Raw genomic sequence first — 13,686 nt, 5'->3', positions numbered from 1 at the left:
CCCACTGCTCACCTCCTATCCAGGCCCGAGGCTGCGGCCGTGCTGGCGTCTGGGGCGTGCAGGCTGTCTGTGCTCTGGCCTGCACCTCATTTTCTGCTTTAGTGCACAGAGGTAGAAATGACCTCGGGTGCTGTGACCTGGTCCAGGCAGCTGGTGCCTGTTCATCAACCTTCTGGGTTTTTCCCTTTGCCCAAATGCTCCCCGGTGGAGCTCCCTCCTTGTACTCCTGCAGTCTTCCTGCAGTGTAGCTCTTCTGCTTGAAGGGTTTCGACAGCACCAGTGGGTGAAGCATACGTAGGCTGTGGACTGGAGCAGCACCAGAGCATAGGCCTGGAGGAGCAGAGGTTACAGTTCTCTTACGGCTAACTACTCTTGCAAAGATCCCAAAGCCCAATTTTCCCAAACTGTCTCAGCCTGGTAAGAAGAGGCTGCATATATTGACACATATTTATGGCAGGTAGTATTATCCAGGGAACATGAGAACCTCTGTGTTACACAAGTCTGTGCTCTGATTCATTGGTTTTTTCATGGTGCTGTCAAAGCTCTCCTGAACCAAACTGACCCAGTGTCTCAAATTTCAAATTCTTGTGCTGGAACAAAACAGCAGGAGGCAAGAAAGCTTTCGTCTTCACTGCAGCACATATAAGCGTTCTCAGTTGTGAGTAGCTTTGTTCCTATCACCTGTAAATCAAAGTAACTTTTCTTCTTGCCCGTTTCTCAGAGAGATGATTTGATCAGGAATAGAAATTGGATCTCTTTGGGCTGGTGACAGTGCTTGAGCCTTTGAATTCTTTTAGGAGTCTTGGTGTCACTGCTCACAATCTCATGGCTGTAGCTCATGACAGCAGACTCCTGAGTGGTTCTGTTATTTCCTGAAACTGGAATGTGCTGGCTGCTCCTGTTTCTTGTGGTTTTTTCTTCTTTCTGTGCTCTTTAGGCTTCACTTCTGCAAATCCTTTTGACCTGTATACTGTCGCAGTATCCCTAAGTGGTTGTGCCATAGTATTGCTATGCAACTGGTAGGCCAGTTGTCATGATGCAATGTTAATGGGGCAGCTTGCCTGCCATCTCAGGGCAGGAAGAGGGAGCAACAGGAATGAGATGAAGCCGCTTCTCTGATGACAATTTAGAGAGAGATCTCAGCATACAGTGAGGATTGCGACTCTACCTGAGACTGATGATGAGGAATCTTGTTTGGCCTTTGTTAGTGGATGGTTTTTCTAGGTCCCTCAGGTGTTCAACTGTGTCTGGAATGGTTTTTGTCTTCTGGATAGGGATCATTTCCTATGCTATGCTCCACCACACTAAGCCATTTGTGTCAGGCTGCTGAGCAGATGGCTTTCTCTGTTGAGATCTTACGGGGGGGTTATACAAAACACTGTTGCTTTTATAGTGCAATATGAAAGAGTTAATTCTCTCAAGGCTCAAATTAAATGCAAGGTGGTAGCCGTGGCAGAAAATCTGTGTCTTTATTCCTCAACCACATGATTAGCAATAGGTTGTTTGTTCCTGTAGTTGAAAAACATTTGGTAGGTTCATTAAGCACAGGTTGGTAAGTATTAAATTCACAGGTTACTTCAACTTCTGTCACTTAATTTCTCCTTGCTCCATTCTTACAGAGGTGAAGCATTGGCCTTGGGATAGGGGGTAGGCAGAGCAGTGCTTCTGTAGATCGAGCTAATAGCAGCGCAGTAAACCCAAAGTGCCAGATGTGGCTGCTTCCTTTGTAGAAATGGAAACAGCAAACGTGTGGCAGCTGTTGCCTCGAAGTCTGTGTTGGCTCTGTAGCCCGTTGCACTCAGTGCTGTTAGGTGACCTGAACATGACGTAGATGTTCCCCAGGGCCCTGCAAGGTGATGCTCAGCTATAAACCCTTGACAGGACAAAAGATGCTTCTGCTAAAAAGCCCACTGGCTACCCCATATGAAATCAGCAAGCAGAGGACTCTGAGGAGTATGAGGACTTGGAGCTAGTTTTCACAGTTCTCATTCATGGTGTGGAAAGCTTGAAGGGCAAGGTGGGAACCAGTCTGGGTTTATGCTGGAAGAAGGCTTTGAGGTTGACCAGCTTCTGTTCTCATACAGCATCCATGGGGAATTGGGTACCTCTTCTTCAGTCGAGAGTCCTATCATAACATTGATCCTACCTTGAGTTTGCATCTCTTCACTGTCTGCTCTGAGAAGATGATTGACTTGGTCACCTCCAGAGGTCCCTTCTGACCTAAACATTTCTGTCAGCTAAGATAATGGAAGAAAAGCAAGCAGATAAAAGAATGGTCAGGAAGCTGCCCCGAAGTGGTTACTCGTTGACTGTGTGTTGACTTGTCTCTTCACAGCCTGCCAGCGGGGGTTCTACCGTCACTCCCTGGAGACCGACCACTGCCTGAAGTGTCCTCCCAACAGCCTGTCCAGCGAGTCAGGGGCTACATCCTGTGCCTGCAATGCAGGCTTCTATCGGGCGCCTGCCGAGAGCCAGAACGTTGCTTGTACCCGTGAGTCACGAAGGGGAAAGAACAGTGGCTGTGCACACTGGGCATGAACTCAGTGAGGCCAGCTCTGCAGGGAGCAACTGAAGGATATAGGTGGAGGGAAAATTGGACAGGAGTTGGCCATGTGTGCTTGCTGCCCAGAAAGCCAAAGCCAGTCATAGTCTGGGCTGCATCAAAAGAAGCATGGCCAGCAGGTCAAGGGAGGGGAATCTCTGCCTCCATTCTGCTTTGATATGACCCCTCCTGGAGTACTGCATCCAGCTTTGGGGGTCCCCAGAACAAAGGAGACAGGGACTTGTTAAAGTGAGTCTAGCAGAGGGAGTAGAGATAGAGATATCCATTTTACCAAGGCCTGCAGTGACAGGACAGGAGACAACAGTTTTAAACTGAAAGAGGGTGTGTTTAGATGGGACATACAGAAGGATTTTTTTTCACAATGGGGGTGGTGAGATACCAGAGCAGGTTGCTTAGAGAAATTGTGATGCCCCGTCCCTGGAAATATTCAAGGTCAGATTGGGTGGGACTCTTAGCAACCTGATCTGGTTGAATAGGTCCCTGCTCATGGCAGTGGGGTTGGACTAGATGATCTTTAAAGGTCCCTTCCAACCCAAATAATTCTTTGATTCTATGGATAAAAGGGGATTAAAGGAAACAAAATGTTGGGAAATGGGGATGAGAAATCAGGGAGAAGGTGGGAAGACAGAGGGCTGCATCAAAATGCAGGTGGAAAATGCAGGTAGAAAACTGCCCCAGTGCTTTGAGTACTGACAGCTGGGTCTAATGTTCTCTCTCATGCTTCTTGTAGGCCCCCCCTCAGCTCCTCGCAATGTCAGCTTCTCCCTCGTTGGCACACAGCTGAGTCTGTGGTGGCAGCCCCCCAGCGATCATGGTGGGCGCAAGGACCTGACCTACACAGTCGGCTGCCAGCGCTGCCACTTCCTGTCCTGTGAGCCCTGCGAGGCTGCCGTGGTGTTCTCCCCCAGTGCCTCTGGCCTCACAAAGCCTGCTGTGGATGTGGATGGCCTTGAAGCTTACACCAACTACACATTCACTGTGGAAGCTCAGAATGGTGTCTCAGGAATGGGGCCTGCTCCACAGAGAACTTCTCCAGCTGTCTGGGTTGCAGTTGGACATGCAGGTTAGCAGAAGCAGGGAGAAGTTCTTCCTGCTTTTCAGGGAAAGGAAGTGGAATCTCTGAATGTTTAAGCTTTCTCCTTCTGTCTGCCATTTGTGTTAGTATGGTATGATAAAGACTCTGAGGTACCTCTGCCTCTGGCATGTAAAGTCCATCAACTGTATTCCTTGCAATTAACAGCAGCAGTAATTACTCACCAAGAGCTATGAGTCCACCAAGGACTAGAAATGAGGAGGATAAAGCCCTCCCTGTTGTACACTAGCATCATCCAGTATGTGTAACAGAGAGAGCAGGGACTGTGACATGAAATATTGCCCATGGCTCACAACAGAAACCCTGCTGTAACTGAGCCCAAACTACAGCAACAGCAAACCTCTGAAAGCATCGAGTCATGAGGATGGTACAGCCAAGCAAGTTCTTGCCATGTTTCTGTAGCTTAGCTTCCAGCCAGCTACTTTGTCCATCCCATGAACCTTTTCCAGAGTGCTGTGAAATGTGGTTATAGAAAAGTGACAGCTCAGTGCTCAACAGGCCTTGATGCCTTCCCCAAGTTCTGATTTAGTGACAAAAGACAACTTTTCTTCCTGGATGCTCCATGTTGGTCGCACAACTCAGAGCTAGGAAAGCAGAGCTACTTTTGGCTCACCTTATTGCTTCCTGGTGGTGATAAAGGACAAGGAGAACCGGGCTTCACTCTTCAGTCCATAACTGGACACAGTATTCCAGGTGTGGTCTCACCAGGGCAGAGTAGGGGAGTTCCCACTGCATGATACAACCAGAGAAGGAAAGAGAGAGCCTGTGGCGAAGAGAGGGTCTGGTCTGCGTGATGCTTGTATTTCTTCCTGATGTTCTGTGTTGGTTTCCCTGCAGCTCCAGTGACAGTGTCCCAGTTTGTCCTGACACAACGAGATGACAGCAGTCTTTCTGTTTCATGGCTTGTTCCATGGCAGCGCAGCCGGTCCTCCGTGGAGTATGAAGTCATGTTCTTTGAGAAGGTGAGGCCTGCTTTATTTGTTCTGCCTTCTTTCACCCAAAGGGGTGAATGTGTTTTCTTTGTTCACTGGGTGGCCCTGTTTGATTTCTGCAGGGGGAGGAGGCTCGTTACACAGTGAAACACCTTCTTGAGCCAAACGTCACCCTGAGAGACCTCCAGCCAGACACAGCCTACCTGCTTCGTGTGAGATCCATCACACCCCTTGGGCCTGGGCCCTACTCCCCAGAGCAGGAATTCCGTACCCTTCCACCAGGTAAAGCGCAGCCCTTGAACTTCATCTGGGAGAAGCTCCCTTCTCCATCAGACTGCAAATTCACATGGTACATGGATCTCTTGCTGTGCTTTGCTAGCTGTAAGGCACAAACACCACACTCTTGAGTTCCTTGTGGCCCAGACCAAACCTGGTGCTTTGTGAAGATGCAAAACAAGGAGGTATTTATCCTGTTCCCTTGCTGCCATATAAAATGTGCTGTAGTGTTCAGGGCTGATCAGTCTCAGGTTTGTGTGTTGTACTGGCACTTAGCCTACCATTCATCTGGTTCTCCTGAATACGTTTGATTCTGGCAGTCTTCTGAGTTTGAATGTTAGCAAAATGATTCCCATGGGCCTCCTTTTGTGTGAAGGTGACTGGTGAAAAGGAGAACTCCAAGGATCTCACCAATAGTCTTTTCCAGCTTTATTGTTTCCACTGTATGTAGTCCAGCCTCTGAGCCCAGAAAGTGGTATGCACTGCTGAAAAAGGTTCTCTGCCAAAGCAGCAGTGTAGAAGGGCAAGCTGTTGAGGCCACAAGAAGACCTTTCTCCTGTGTCAAAGAACATCTCATACAGGCCTCACATCTAGCCTTCTCTGTCCCTGGGTCACTCAGAGACTTCTCTTTATTAAAAGTTCTCTTTAGTGGAGTTTGCTCTCTTTTCATCCCACATGTTCACAGACCCTCCTATTGACTGGACATAGTGGAGATGGTACAGAGCAGGCCACACAGATGCTCAGGGGTCTGGAGCACATCTGCTATGAGGACAGGCTGAGGGAGCTGGGGTTGTTCAGCCTGCAGAAGAGAAGGCTCCAGATGGCCTTCCAGTAGCTGAAGAGGGCTACAAGAAGGCTTCAGAGGGACTGTTTGCAAAGGCCTGCAGTGATAGGACTGGCTTTGATCAGTTTTGTTGTAATGAAGTAAGGACAGAGAGGAAAGCAAAGGCATGCCTTCATCTAGCTAAATAGTTAACTGTGTAGAAGCTGATAAGGAGGTGATACTATTCCAGACAAATAGTTCTTGGTCTTCTAAATGATGTGGCCTCTGTCTTTGTTTCTGCAGACTCAGGAGCTCTGTCTGGGGGTGTCATAGTCTCCATTATATTTGGAGTCCTGCTGTTTCTTGGGCTGCTTCTGGGGATCTTCATCTTTCGGCGCAGGTGAGTGTTGACATGTTGGTACTGAAGAAGTGACAGAGGAAGGCTGGCTGAGCTGCAGGGGCTTGAGAAAAGGAGAGAGGCCTCCCAGGATATTGAGTAGGTAAAGGTCATTTAGAGAAGCAAGAGTAAGCCCAGGGTGCTGTGCTGAGCTAGAGTGAGTGTCAGGAAGTAATTTCGATTAGCAGGATGGGAGGGGTTGCATCCTGGCAGCTAAAGTGAGGCAGTGCGGTCTGGATGATCAGGTGGTGTGGTGGATGTGAACAGGTCGAAGGAAATAAGTCAGGGAGCTGTGGTCAGTGGGACAGAGCCTAGTTGGAAGCCTCTATCTAGTGGAGTCCCTCAGGGGTTGGTACTAGGACCAGTACTATTCAATATGTTCATCAAGTGAACTGAGTGAGGGCACAGAGGGAACTGTCAGCAAGTTTCCTGATGACACCAAACTGGGAACAGTGGAGACACTGCAAACCCACCTGGATGTGTTCCTGTGTGACCTGCCCTAGGTGATGCTGCTCTGGCAGGAGGGTTGGACTGGATGATCTTCAGAGATCCCTTCCAACCCCTAACATTCTGTGACTCTGTGATTCTCAGTTTGTTGTAGCCCAGCACTGCCACTGTTACCATACCATGGCAGGTGGATGTGGTATGGTAGAGTAATTTCTGTATCTGCTGCTCAGTGAAGGTGCAATAGGTATAGCCAGTCAGTTCAGACCAGTTTCTACCACTGGTCCTCTGCCCAGATATAAAATTCTACGTCCTCTCTACATGCCTACAGGGCTGCTATCATTTGGCTGTAAGATGATCAGGTTTTTATGATGAAAGTGTACAGAGAAGGTAAAATCAATGCTCTCTAATGCAGCAAGCAGCAGGATGGATTAAAGTGCCTGCATGGAAATAAAGCTGCATCTCGAAAGGGAAACGAAGCATCCCCTCTTGCTTACTGTGCTCTACCAACCTGGTGCACTGTCTGGGCTCACCTTGCTCTGCACTGCCCTTACTTCTGTCCCTGCCCAGCAGGGCAGACACCATGGCAGTGCTGCTTTTCTCTGTGCAAGCTTTTCATGACCTCTTCTTACGTTCCAGGCAGGCTCATCGGAGGCAGGCACGGCCGGATTACAACACCTCAGGCTTTGATCGAGGTGAGCTTCAGAGGAGTACTGTGACCAGGGAGAAGCCTGGAATGGGTTGGGAGAAATGAAGAGCCATAGCAGTTTCAGATCAGACACTGGCATGGATTTGCTGATGTAATTTGCCTCTTTGACAGCTGTAATCTTCAGTTTATGGTTGATAGGTTTGTTTAGTGCCATTGTCAGAATTCCATGGATTTCCCTCTGCTTCTGTAGCTTTGCCCCAAAAAGCTTGTCCAAAAGAGTTGACAGATGAATTTGTTCTTGTGTTTCCCTTGACCATAGAGAAGGTCTGGTTGAAGCCCTATGTAGATCTGCAACCATATGATGACCCCAGCAGAGGGGTACTGGAGTTCACTAAAGAACTGGACATCTCTTGTGTCACTATGGAGAATGTGATTGGAGAGGGTGAGTTCCTTGTCACTCTCCCATCTTTCAGGTCCTCCACTCTGTTATTTTGCTGCCTGTTCCTGAGTTCAGCTGTGACCTTTTGCCTCTGCTTGTCCTCAGGGGAGTTTGGGGAGGTCTACCGTGGGTCACTGTGGCTCCCAGGGAAAGAGCGCACTGTGGTTGCCATCAAGACCCTGAAGTCGACGTACTCAGACTCGCAGTGGTGGAACTTCCTGCGTGAGGCAACCATTATGGGGCAGTTCAATCACCCCAACATCGTGCGCCTGGAAGGAGTTGTCACCAAAAGTGAGTGTAAAGAGAGTCCTGCAATGACTGCAGGAATGGGCACCTTCTCGGGCCTTAGGGAGGGAGGATGCTGTCAGAGGGGCTGTGCCGGGAGAAGATAGGCACTCTGTGGTGAGCTTAGGGCAGAGGGTGAGGGAGGAGGAGAGGTATGGATTTCCAACAGAGTCATAACTACTGTTAGGGGAGGTCGTCTTTGGTTGGTGAGTGGATGAGAAATTGGCACAGTGTAAGGGATGCTGTAAGGCTCTACGTGTGACAGAAGGGGGAACGCAAAGTCATTGAGGGACGTCAAAGTAAAAGGGTCAGCCAGCTGTGCCAGTGGAGTGGGAATGCTGGCTGGGGTTGGATATGGTTCTCTGTGTTGGGGCAATGTGGAGAGCATTGGAAGGCAAGAGCAGGAGATTTGCAAAAAGGCTGACACCTTCTTGTATTCCTTAAGGGAGGCCAATGATGATCATCACCGAGTACATGGAGAATGGAGCACTGGACACCTTCCTGCGGGTAAGAGACTCCAGTCAATAACAGGCCTGTGTGCTGCTGGAAATAGGACCCTAAAGAAAGACTAGGAATAAGATTCAGACATCCACTTACTTTTTGCTCACTCACATTTCCAGTCTCAACAGTCTGAACTCAATACCATCAAATTTGTTCAGTGTTCAGAGTGTTGTCTTTGGGTGTGGATGCCTCCTGACAACTGTGGAGACCACCACCAGTCCCTTAGAGAGAAGCTGGTGGGTCCTTTGGACTGCAGCACTGTCTTTGGACTTGGTCACCAGTGCCACTTTTGCAGGTTGATAAGGCCACTAACTAGAAACCAAGTAGACTGATGTCACTTGACCAGGGTTTTCTCTCCCTTTTTTTTGACATGCAGGAGAATGAGGAAAAATTTAGCCCTGTGCAGCTTGTGAGCATGCTGCAGGGAATAGCCTCTGGCATGAGCTACCTTTCAGAACACAACTACGTGCACCGTGACCTGGCTGCTCGCAACATCCTGGTGACACGCAGCCTGCAGTGCAAGGTCTCTGACTTTGGTCTCTCCCGAGTGCTGGAGAACAATGCAGAGGGCACCTATGAAACCAAGGTAATGCCAACCCACTCTATCAGTCGTGTGAGTGAGCTGTAGTCCAAGAGGGATTGTGATTCTGCCAGCTGGGAATGGCAGAATTTCTGCACAGTAGGAAAGAGCAGGCCGAGGGAAGAGCTGGGTGGAAAATGCCTGAGGAAAACCCTTAGCCCAGCTGCAGGTTGCAGGGTGGGTGATCCAGGGGTGGTGCTTCTCTGGCTGGAGGTCAGGTTCAGCTGTGCTTGCTAAGAGATCAGAGGGATTTGGGTTTTGAAATGAGAAGCAAGATAAGAGGTCTGAATTAACTAAACCTAGCTCTGAAGATAGCCCTGCTGTGCACCTGTGGGCTGGCCTAGAGACATTACAGGTCCCTTTCAGTGAAGGTTCCAGTGGTTCTAATGTCTGGTATCTAGCTGTGGCTCTTACTCTCCCAAGAACCCTTTTGTGTAGCATTCAGCTGAACTGAGGCTTCAGTGCATTCATGCTCCAAGAACACTTCTGTCCTGAGAAATGTCCTCAGGAGTGATCATGTGAATACAAGTGAAATGGGCTCAGTCTTCAAACCATTTTGTGAGCTCCTTGCACAAAAGCAGCATGGAAGCACAGCTCAGTGACACACCCTGGGTACATTGTATCTGCTCTTTTACAGGGGGGCAAGATTCCCATCCGATGGACAGCCCCAGAGGCCATCGCTCACCGAATTTTCACATCAGCCAGTGATGTCTGGAGCTTTGGAATTGTCATGTGGGAAGTGCTGTCATTCGGTGACAAGCCTTATGGGGAGATGACCAACCAAGAGGTAACGGATACTGAGATCAAGTGGTTAGCTGCAAAAATAAACAAGATATGTGGGCCCAGTGTTTGGAGATTTCCCTCAGTCTTGAGATTCTTTTGAACACGGAACTTCTACATCTCACTTCCTGCTAAAAATCAGTGCAACCAAGCTGAGGGCAGTAAGTGTTTGGGCCTCTGAACCATGTTGAGGTGTCAAGAGCAATGAGCCAAATTAAAGACTAGTTGGCCTGGAGATGTTCTCTGTTGGTTCCTTTCTGTCCTTCCTCTGGCTCTGGTATGTTGTGTCTGGTCTCACTCTCAGTTCAGCAAGTTTGTGGGGTTAGCACATGCTGTGGAAATGATTCCTAAGAGGCTGGTCCCTCTATGCTCACTGGGCTCATGCCAGGACAGTTTGGTCCTCACTTCTCATGAACACATGCCCTGAATAGCAAGCAGGAGCTAAGCTAGTAAAGACTGAAAGTGCATATGTATATCACTTCACTTTTTGACATCCCTTAGTCCTGATCCTTTGCTGCCCAAGTCCTGCTTCATACAGGTATCAGCTGCTTTGCATGCTATGCAAAATAGCGAAGGGCCTACTCCTAGCTCCACTGAGATCTCTGGCTCCTCTGTTACAGTCTCTTGTCTTGGCCACACTTGTGCCTGTTCTCTGTGCAGGTGATGAAAAGCCTGGAGGAAGGGTACCGGCTGCCCCCACCCGTGGACTGCCCTTCTATCCTCTACGAGCTCATGAAGAGCTGCTGGGCACACGACCGTGCCAGGAGGCCTCATTTCCAGGAGATCCGAGCGCAGCTCCAGCACTTCCTCTCCAGCCCGCAGCTCCTGCGGCCACTGGCAGACTTTGATCCCAGGTGAGCAGGCTGCCACTGGAGCAGGACAGCTCAGCTGACAGGTGGTCACCGCCCTGTCTCCAGCAGATGGGGAGGTACCTTGAGGTGTGGGGAGGCAGCTTGACTGCTCTGTGTGCAGAGAGTAGGCATCACTTTCATGGTGACCAGAGGGCACAGCCATTGCCCTGGGCAGTCATTTGCTCTTCGCACAATGAGGGCAAAGTTGGTCTAGGCCCGGCAGAGGCTGCTTACCCTCTAGGTACTGTCACATAGTACAGGCCATTTTGAGCCAGCAGTGTGGCCAAGAAGGTCACCAGGTCACCAGCATCCTGGCCTGGGTCAGCCATGGTGCGACCAGCAGAGCCAGGGCAGTGACTGTCCCCCTGTACTGGGCACTGGCGAGGCTGCACCTTGAGTTCTGGGTTCAGTTTTGGGACCCTCACTATGAGAAGGACACCAAGGGGCTGGAGTGGGTCCAGAGAAGGGCAAAGAAGCTGGTGAAGGGTCTGGAGAACAGGTCTGGTATGGAGTGGCTGAGGGATGTGTAGTTGTTTTATCTAGAGCAAAAGAGGCTGAGGGCAGATCTTCTCACTTTACAAGTCCCTGAAAGGAGGTTGGGTTGAGGTGGGAGTTGGTCTCTTCTCCCTAATAACAAGTGATAGGAGGGGAGGAAATGACCTCAAGTTGCCCCAAGGGAGGTTTGGGTTGGCTGTCAGGAGGAAGTTCTTGACTGAAAGGGTTCTCAAAGACTGGAACACGCTTCCCAGGGAGGTGGTTGAATCCCCATGCCTGGAGGTGTTTTTTAAAAGAGGCAGAGATGTGGTGCTGAGGGACATGGTTTAGCACCAGCCTTGACAGAGTTAGAGAATGGTTGGACTCAGTGATCTTAAAGTGCTTTCCCAGCTGAAAGGCTTCCAAGATGTAGGGTTTCTCCGTGTCTGCCTGCAGGGTGACGCTGCGGCTGCCCAGCTGCAGCGGCTCGGACGGGATCCCCTATCGCTCCATCCCCGAGTGGCTGGAGTCCATCCGCATGAAGCGCTACATCGCCAACTTCCGCACCGCCGGCCTGGACACCATGGAGTCCATCCTGGAGCTCACTGCTGAGTAAGCCAGCCCGGGCACTGCTACCAGCAGCTGGGGCTGTCCCCATGCCATCTGAATAGACTCTCATCTTCACCTGGAAGGTTTCTCTCCTTCCTTCTGGCTTCTTGCCTGAGCCCAGAACAGCGGGGACCTGCCCAAACTGAAACTAATTCCCTGTCCATGCTTGAGGCTCTTGAGGGCCTGAGCTGCTCTGACCACACATCAAACCTACAGCAAAGGGAAACAGGATCTGGCAGACAGTTCTCTGATCTGAGAATCTGACCGCCCTTGTAGGACTTTGTAAGATCATTTTCTTGCCTTGAGCTCCACATCAGCTGGTGACATTAGCTCCTCCACCAGCCAGGCTCTGTCCTGTGGTAAAGCCCAGTCCTTGGCTCCTTAGAAGAACTCAGGTCAGGTGCTTTACCAACACCACTGGGTCCTGCTCTGACCAGGGCAGTTATATAAACAAATGAGCAGATATGGTTCAGGGACAGACCTCCTGAAAGGTTGAGACCATCACAAGTTGCCATGGACATAGTCCTGGTGTAATGGAAGCACAGGCCCAGTCACGAGAGGGGAGAATCCAGGTGCCTGGGGGGGCAAAGGTAGCTAGGGAAGAGCAAGAACATGTAGGAGTTTCTTCCTCCTAGAGGAAAGGTGGTGTAGGAGGTGCTGAGGGAGAGGAAGCTTTCTGAATTGATGCTTGGTAATTGCCTCTGCCCTGACCCACATCCCAGGCCCTAAGGAACAAGAACAGCAATTAAATTTTCCTTTCTTTTCCCATTTCCTTAAGGGACTTGAAACAGATGGGAGTGTCACTTCCAGGCCACCAGAAGAGAATCCTGTGCAGCATCCAAGGCTTCAAGGAGTGACCAGTTGTTGCTAAATGCCTATTCTCTTACCAGCTATCACTTGGAATCATTCCTATGGCAATCACTTCCAAATGAGTGACTGGGACAAGCTAAGCAGACCAGCCAGCACTGAGGCTCACAGGGCAGCAGCACCTACTCCTGTTCCTGTTTCCTCTTGCTCTAGCTCTGCAGCAGCCATCGATACCTTTCAGAGCATTGCTCCTAGAAACTGCTCTCAGCCCTGTCTCCTGGAGCCTGTTCTCTGCAGCACCAAGTGATCCCTGCAGGGCACACACTGGAACTTCAGACCTTCAGGATCTCTCACACCTATAAGGATACATGCAGAGCGGGTAGGGGGCACTGGGGAATGTTTAAAGATTGTAGAGGAGGGTTCAGCCAGACTGGGACATCCAACTGTGCAGCACACAGACATGTTGAAATTGGCCCCAAAAAGTCCCTGGCATGTCCCTTCTCACGTAGCAGCCTTGTGTCTTCTTCGTATCACAACAGCAACAAACCATTTGATCTTTCACAAGGCTGCTGCTTAAGAGATGCAGCTTCTAGTTCAGCTGTTCTTGCCTTAATACCAGCTCCTGGTGTCACTGATGGGAGAAGCTGACAGTAGCAACAGACTCTGCTGTCACTTTGTGATCCCATAACCTTGACATGTTGCTGATTTGACCCACACACCGTAGTGGGGAGATGGAGATCGTTGCAGCCTGCTCAACACCTTTACTTGTGCCATGGACAGAACAGCCCTCTAGGTGCTCATTTCTCTCTAGCCCTCTTTAAAGGAGACTAGGACAGGGTCTTTGTGACAGGAAGAGGTGTATGTGGTCTGCCTTATTCCTTCCCTGGGGAGGAGATGTTTTTATTTATCAGAGCTCAAGACATTGATAGACTGTAAATAATATTTTGTAAATAAACCTGTAGCAGAGCAGGCTCTGCTGGAGTGCTCTGGCTTACTTCAGATGGGATGGGAGGGAGGGCATCAGGAAGCTTGCAGACACTAAGCTGGGAGGAGTCTTGATCTGCTGAGGTAGGAAGGCTCTACAGAGGGACCTGAACAGGCTGTATTGAGGGCTCAAAGCCAATAGGATGATGTTCAACAAGGCTAAGGGCCAGGTTCTGAACCTGGGTCACAGCAAACCCATGAAGACGCCAGGCTTGGAGCACAGTGGCTGGAAACTGCCCAGAAGAGAAAGACATGAGGG

The 13,686-nt window shown here is 49.9% G+C and overlaps 1 protein-coding gene across 1 annotated transcript in view; it reads left to right on the top strand.

Annotated features, from left to right (window-relative positions):
* The window catches only part of EPHA1 (EPH receptor A1), a 36,872-nt gene extending 24,379 nt beyond the window's left edge, over positions 1 to 12,493 (top strand). Inside the window, exons 5-18 of the mRNA XM_054386564.1 lie at positions 2,336 to 2,491; positions 3,294 to 3,626; positions 4,494 to 4,618; positions 4,711 to 4,870; positions 5,931 to 6,027; positions 7,108 to 7,163; positions 7,437 to 7,559; positions 7,662 to 7,847; positions 8,287 to 8,348; positions 8,719 to 8,928; positions 9,560 to 9,709; positions 10,363 to 10,556; positions 11,484 to 11,639; positions 12,415 to 12,493. Of these exons, the coding sequence (XP_054242539.1) occupies positions 2,336 to 2,491; positions 3,294 to 3,626; positions 4,494 to 4,618; positions 4,711 to 4,870; positions 5,931 to 6,027; positions 7,108 to 7,163; positions 7,437 to 7,559; positions 7,662 to 7,847; positions 8,287 to 8,348; positions 8,719 to 8,928; positions 9,560 to 9,709; positions 10,363 to 10,556; positions 11,484 to 11,639; positions 12,415 to 12,493 (2,087 nt within the window). The remainder of the gene's footprint in view (positions 1 to 2,335; positions 2,492 to 3,293; positions 3,627 to 4,493; positions 4,619 to 4,710; positions 4,871 to 5,930; positions 6,028 to 7,107; positions 7,164 to 7,436; positions 7,560 to 7,661; positions 7,848 to 8,286; positions 8,349 to 8,718; positions 8,929 to 9,559; positions 9,710 to 10,362; positions 10,557 to 11,483; positions 11,640 to 12,414) is intronic.
* The last annotated feature ends 1,193 nt before the right edge of the window (positions 12,494 to 13,686 follow it).

This window comes from Indicator indicator, chromosome 14 (genome assembly GCF_027791375.1).
Source record: "Indicator indicator isolate 239-I01 chromosome 14, UM_Iind_1.1, whole genome shotgun sequence".
Lineage (NCBI taxonomy): Eukaryota > Metazoa > Chordata > Aves > Piciformes > Indicatoridae > Indicator > Indicator indicator.
This window is presented reverse-complemented; position numbering and strand designations above follow the sequence as displayed.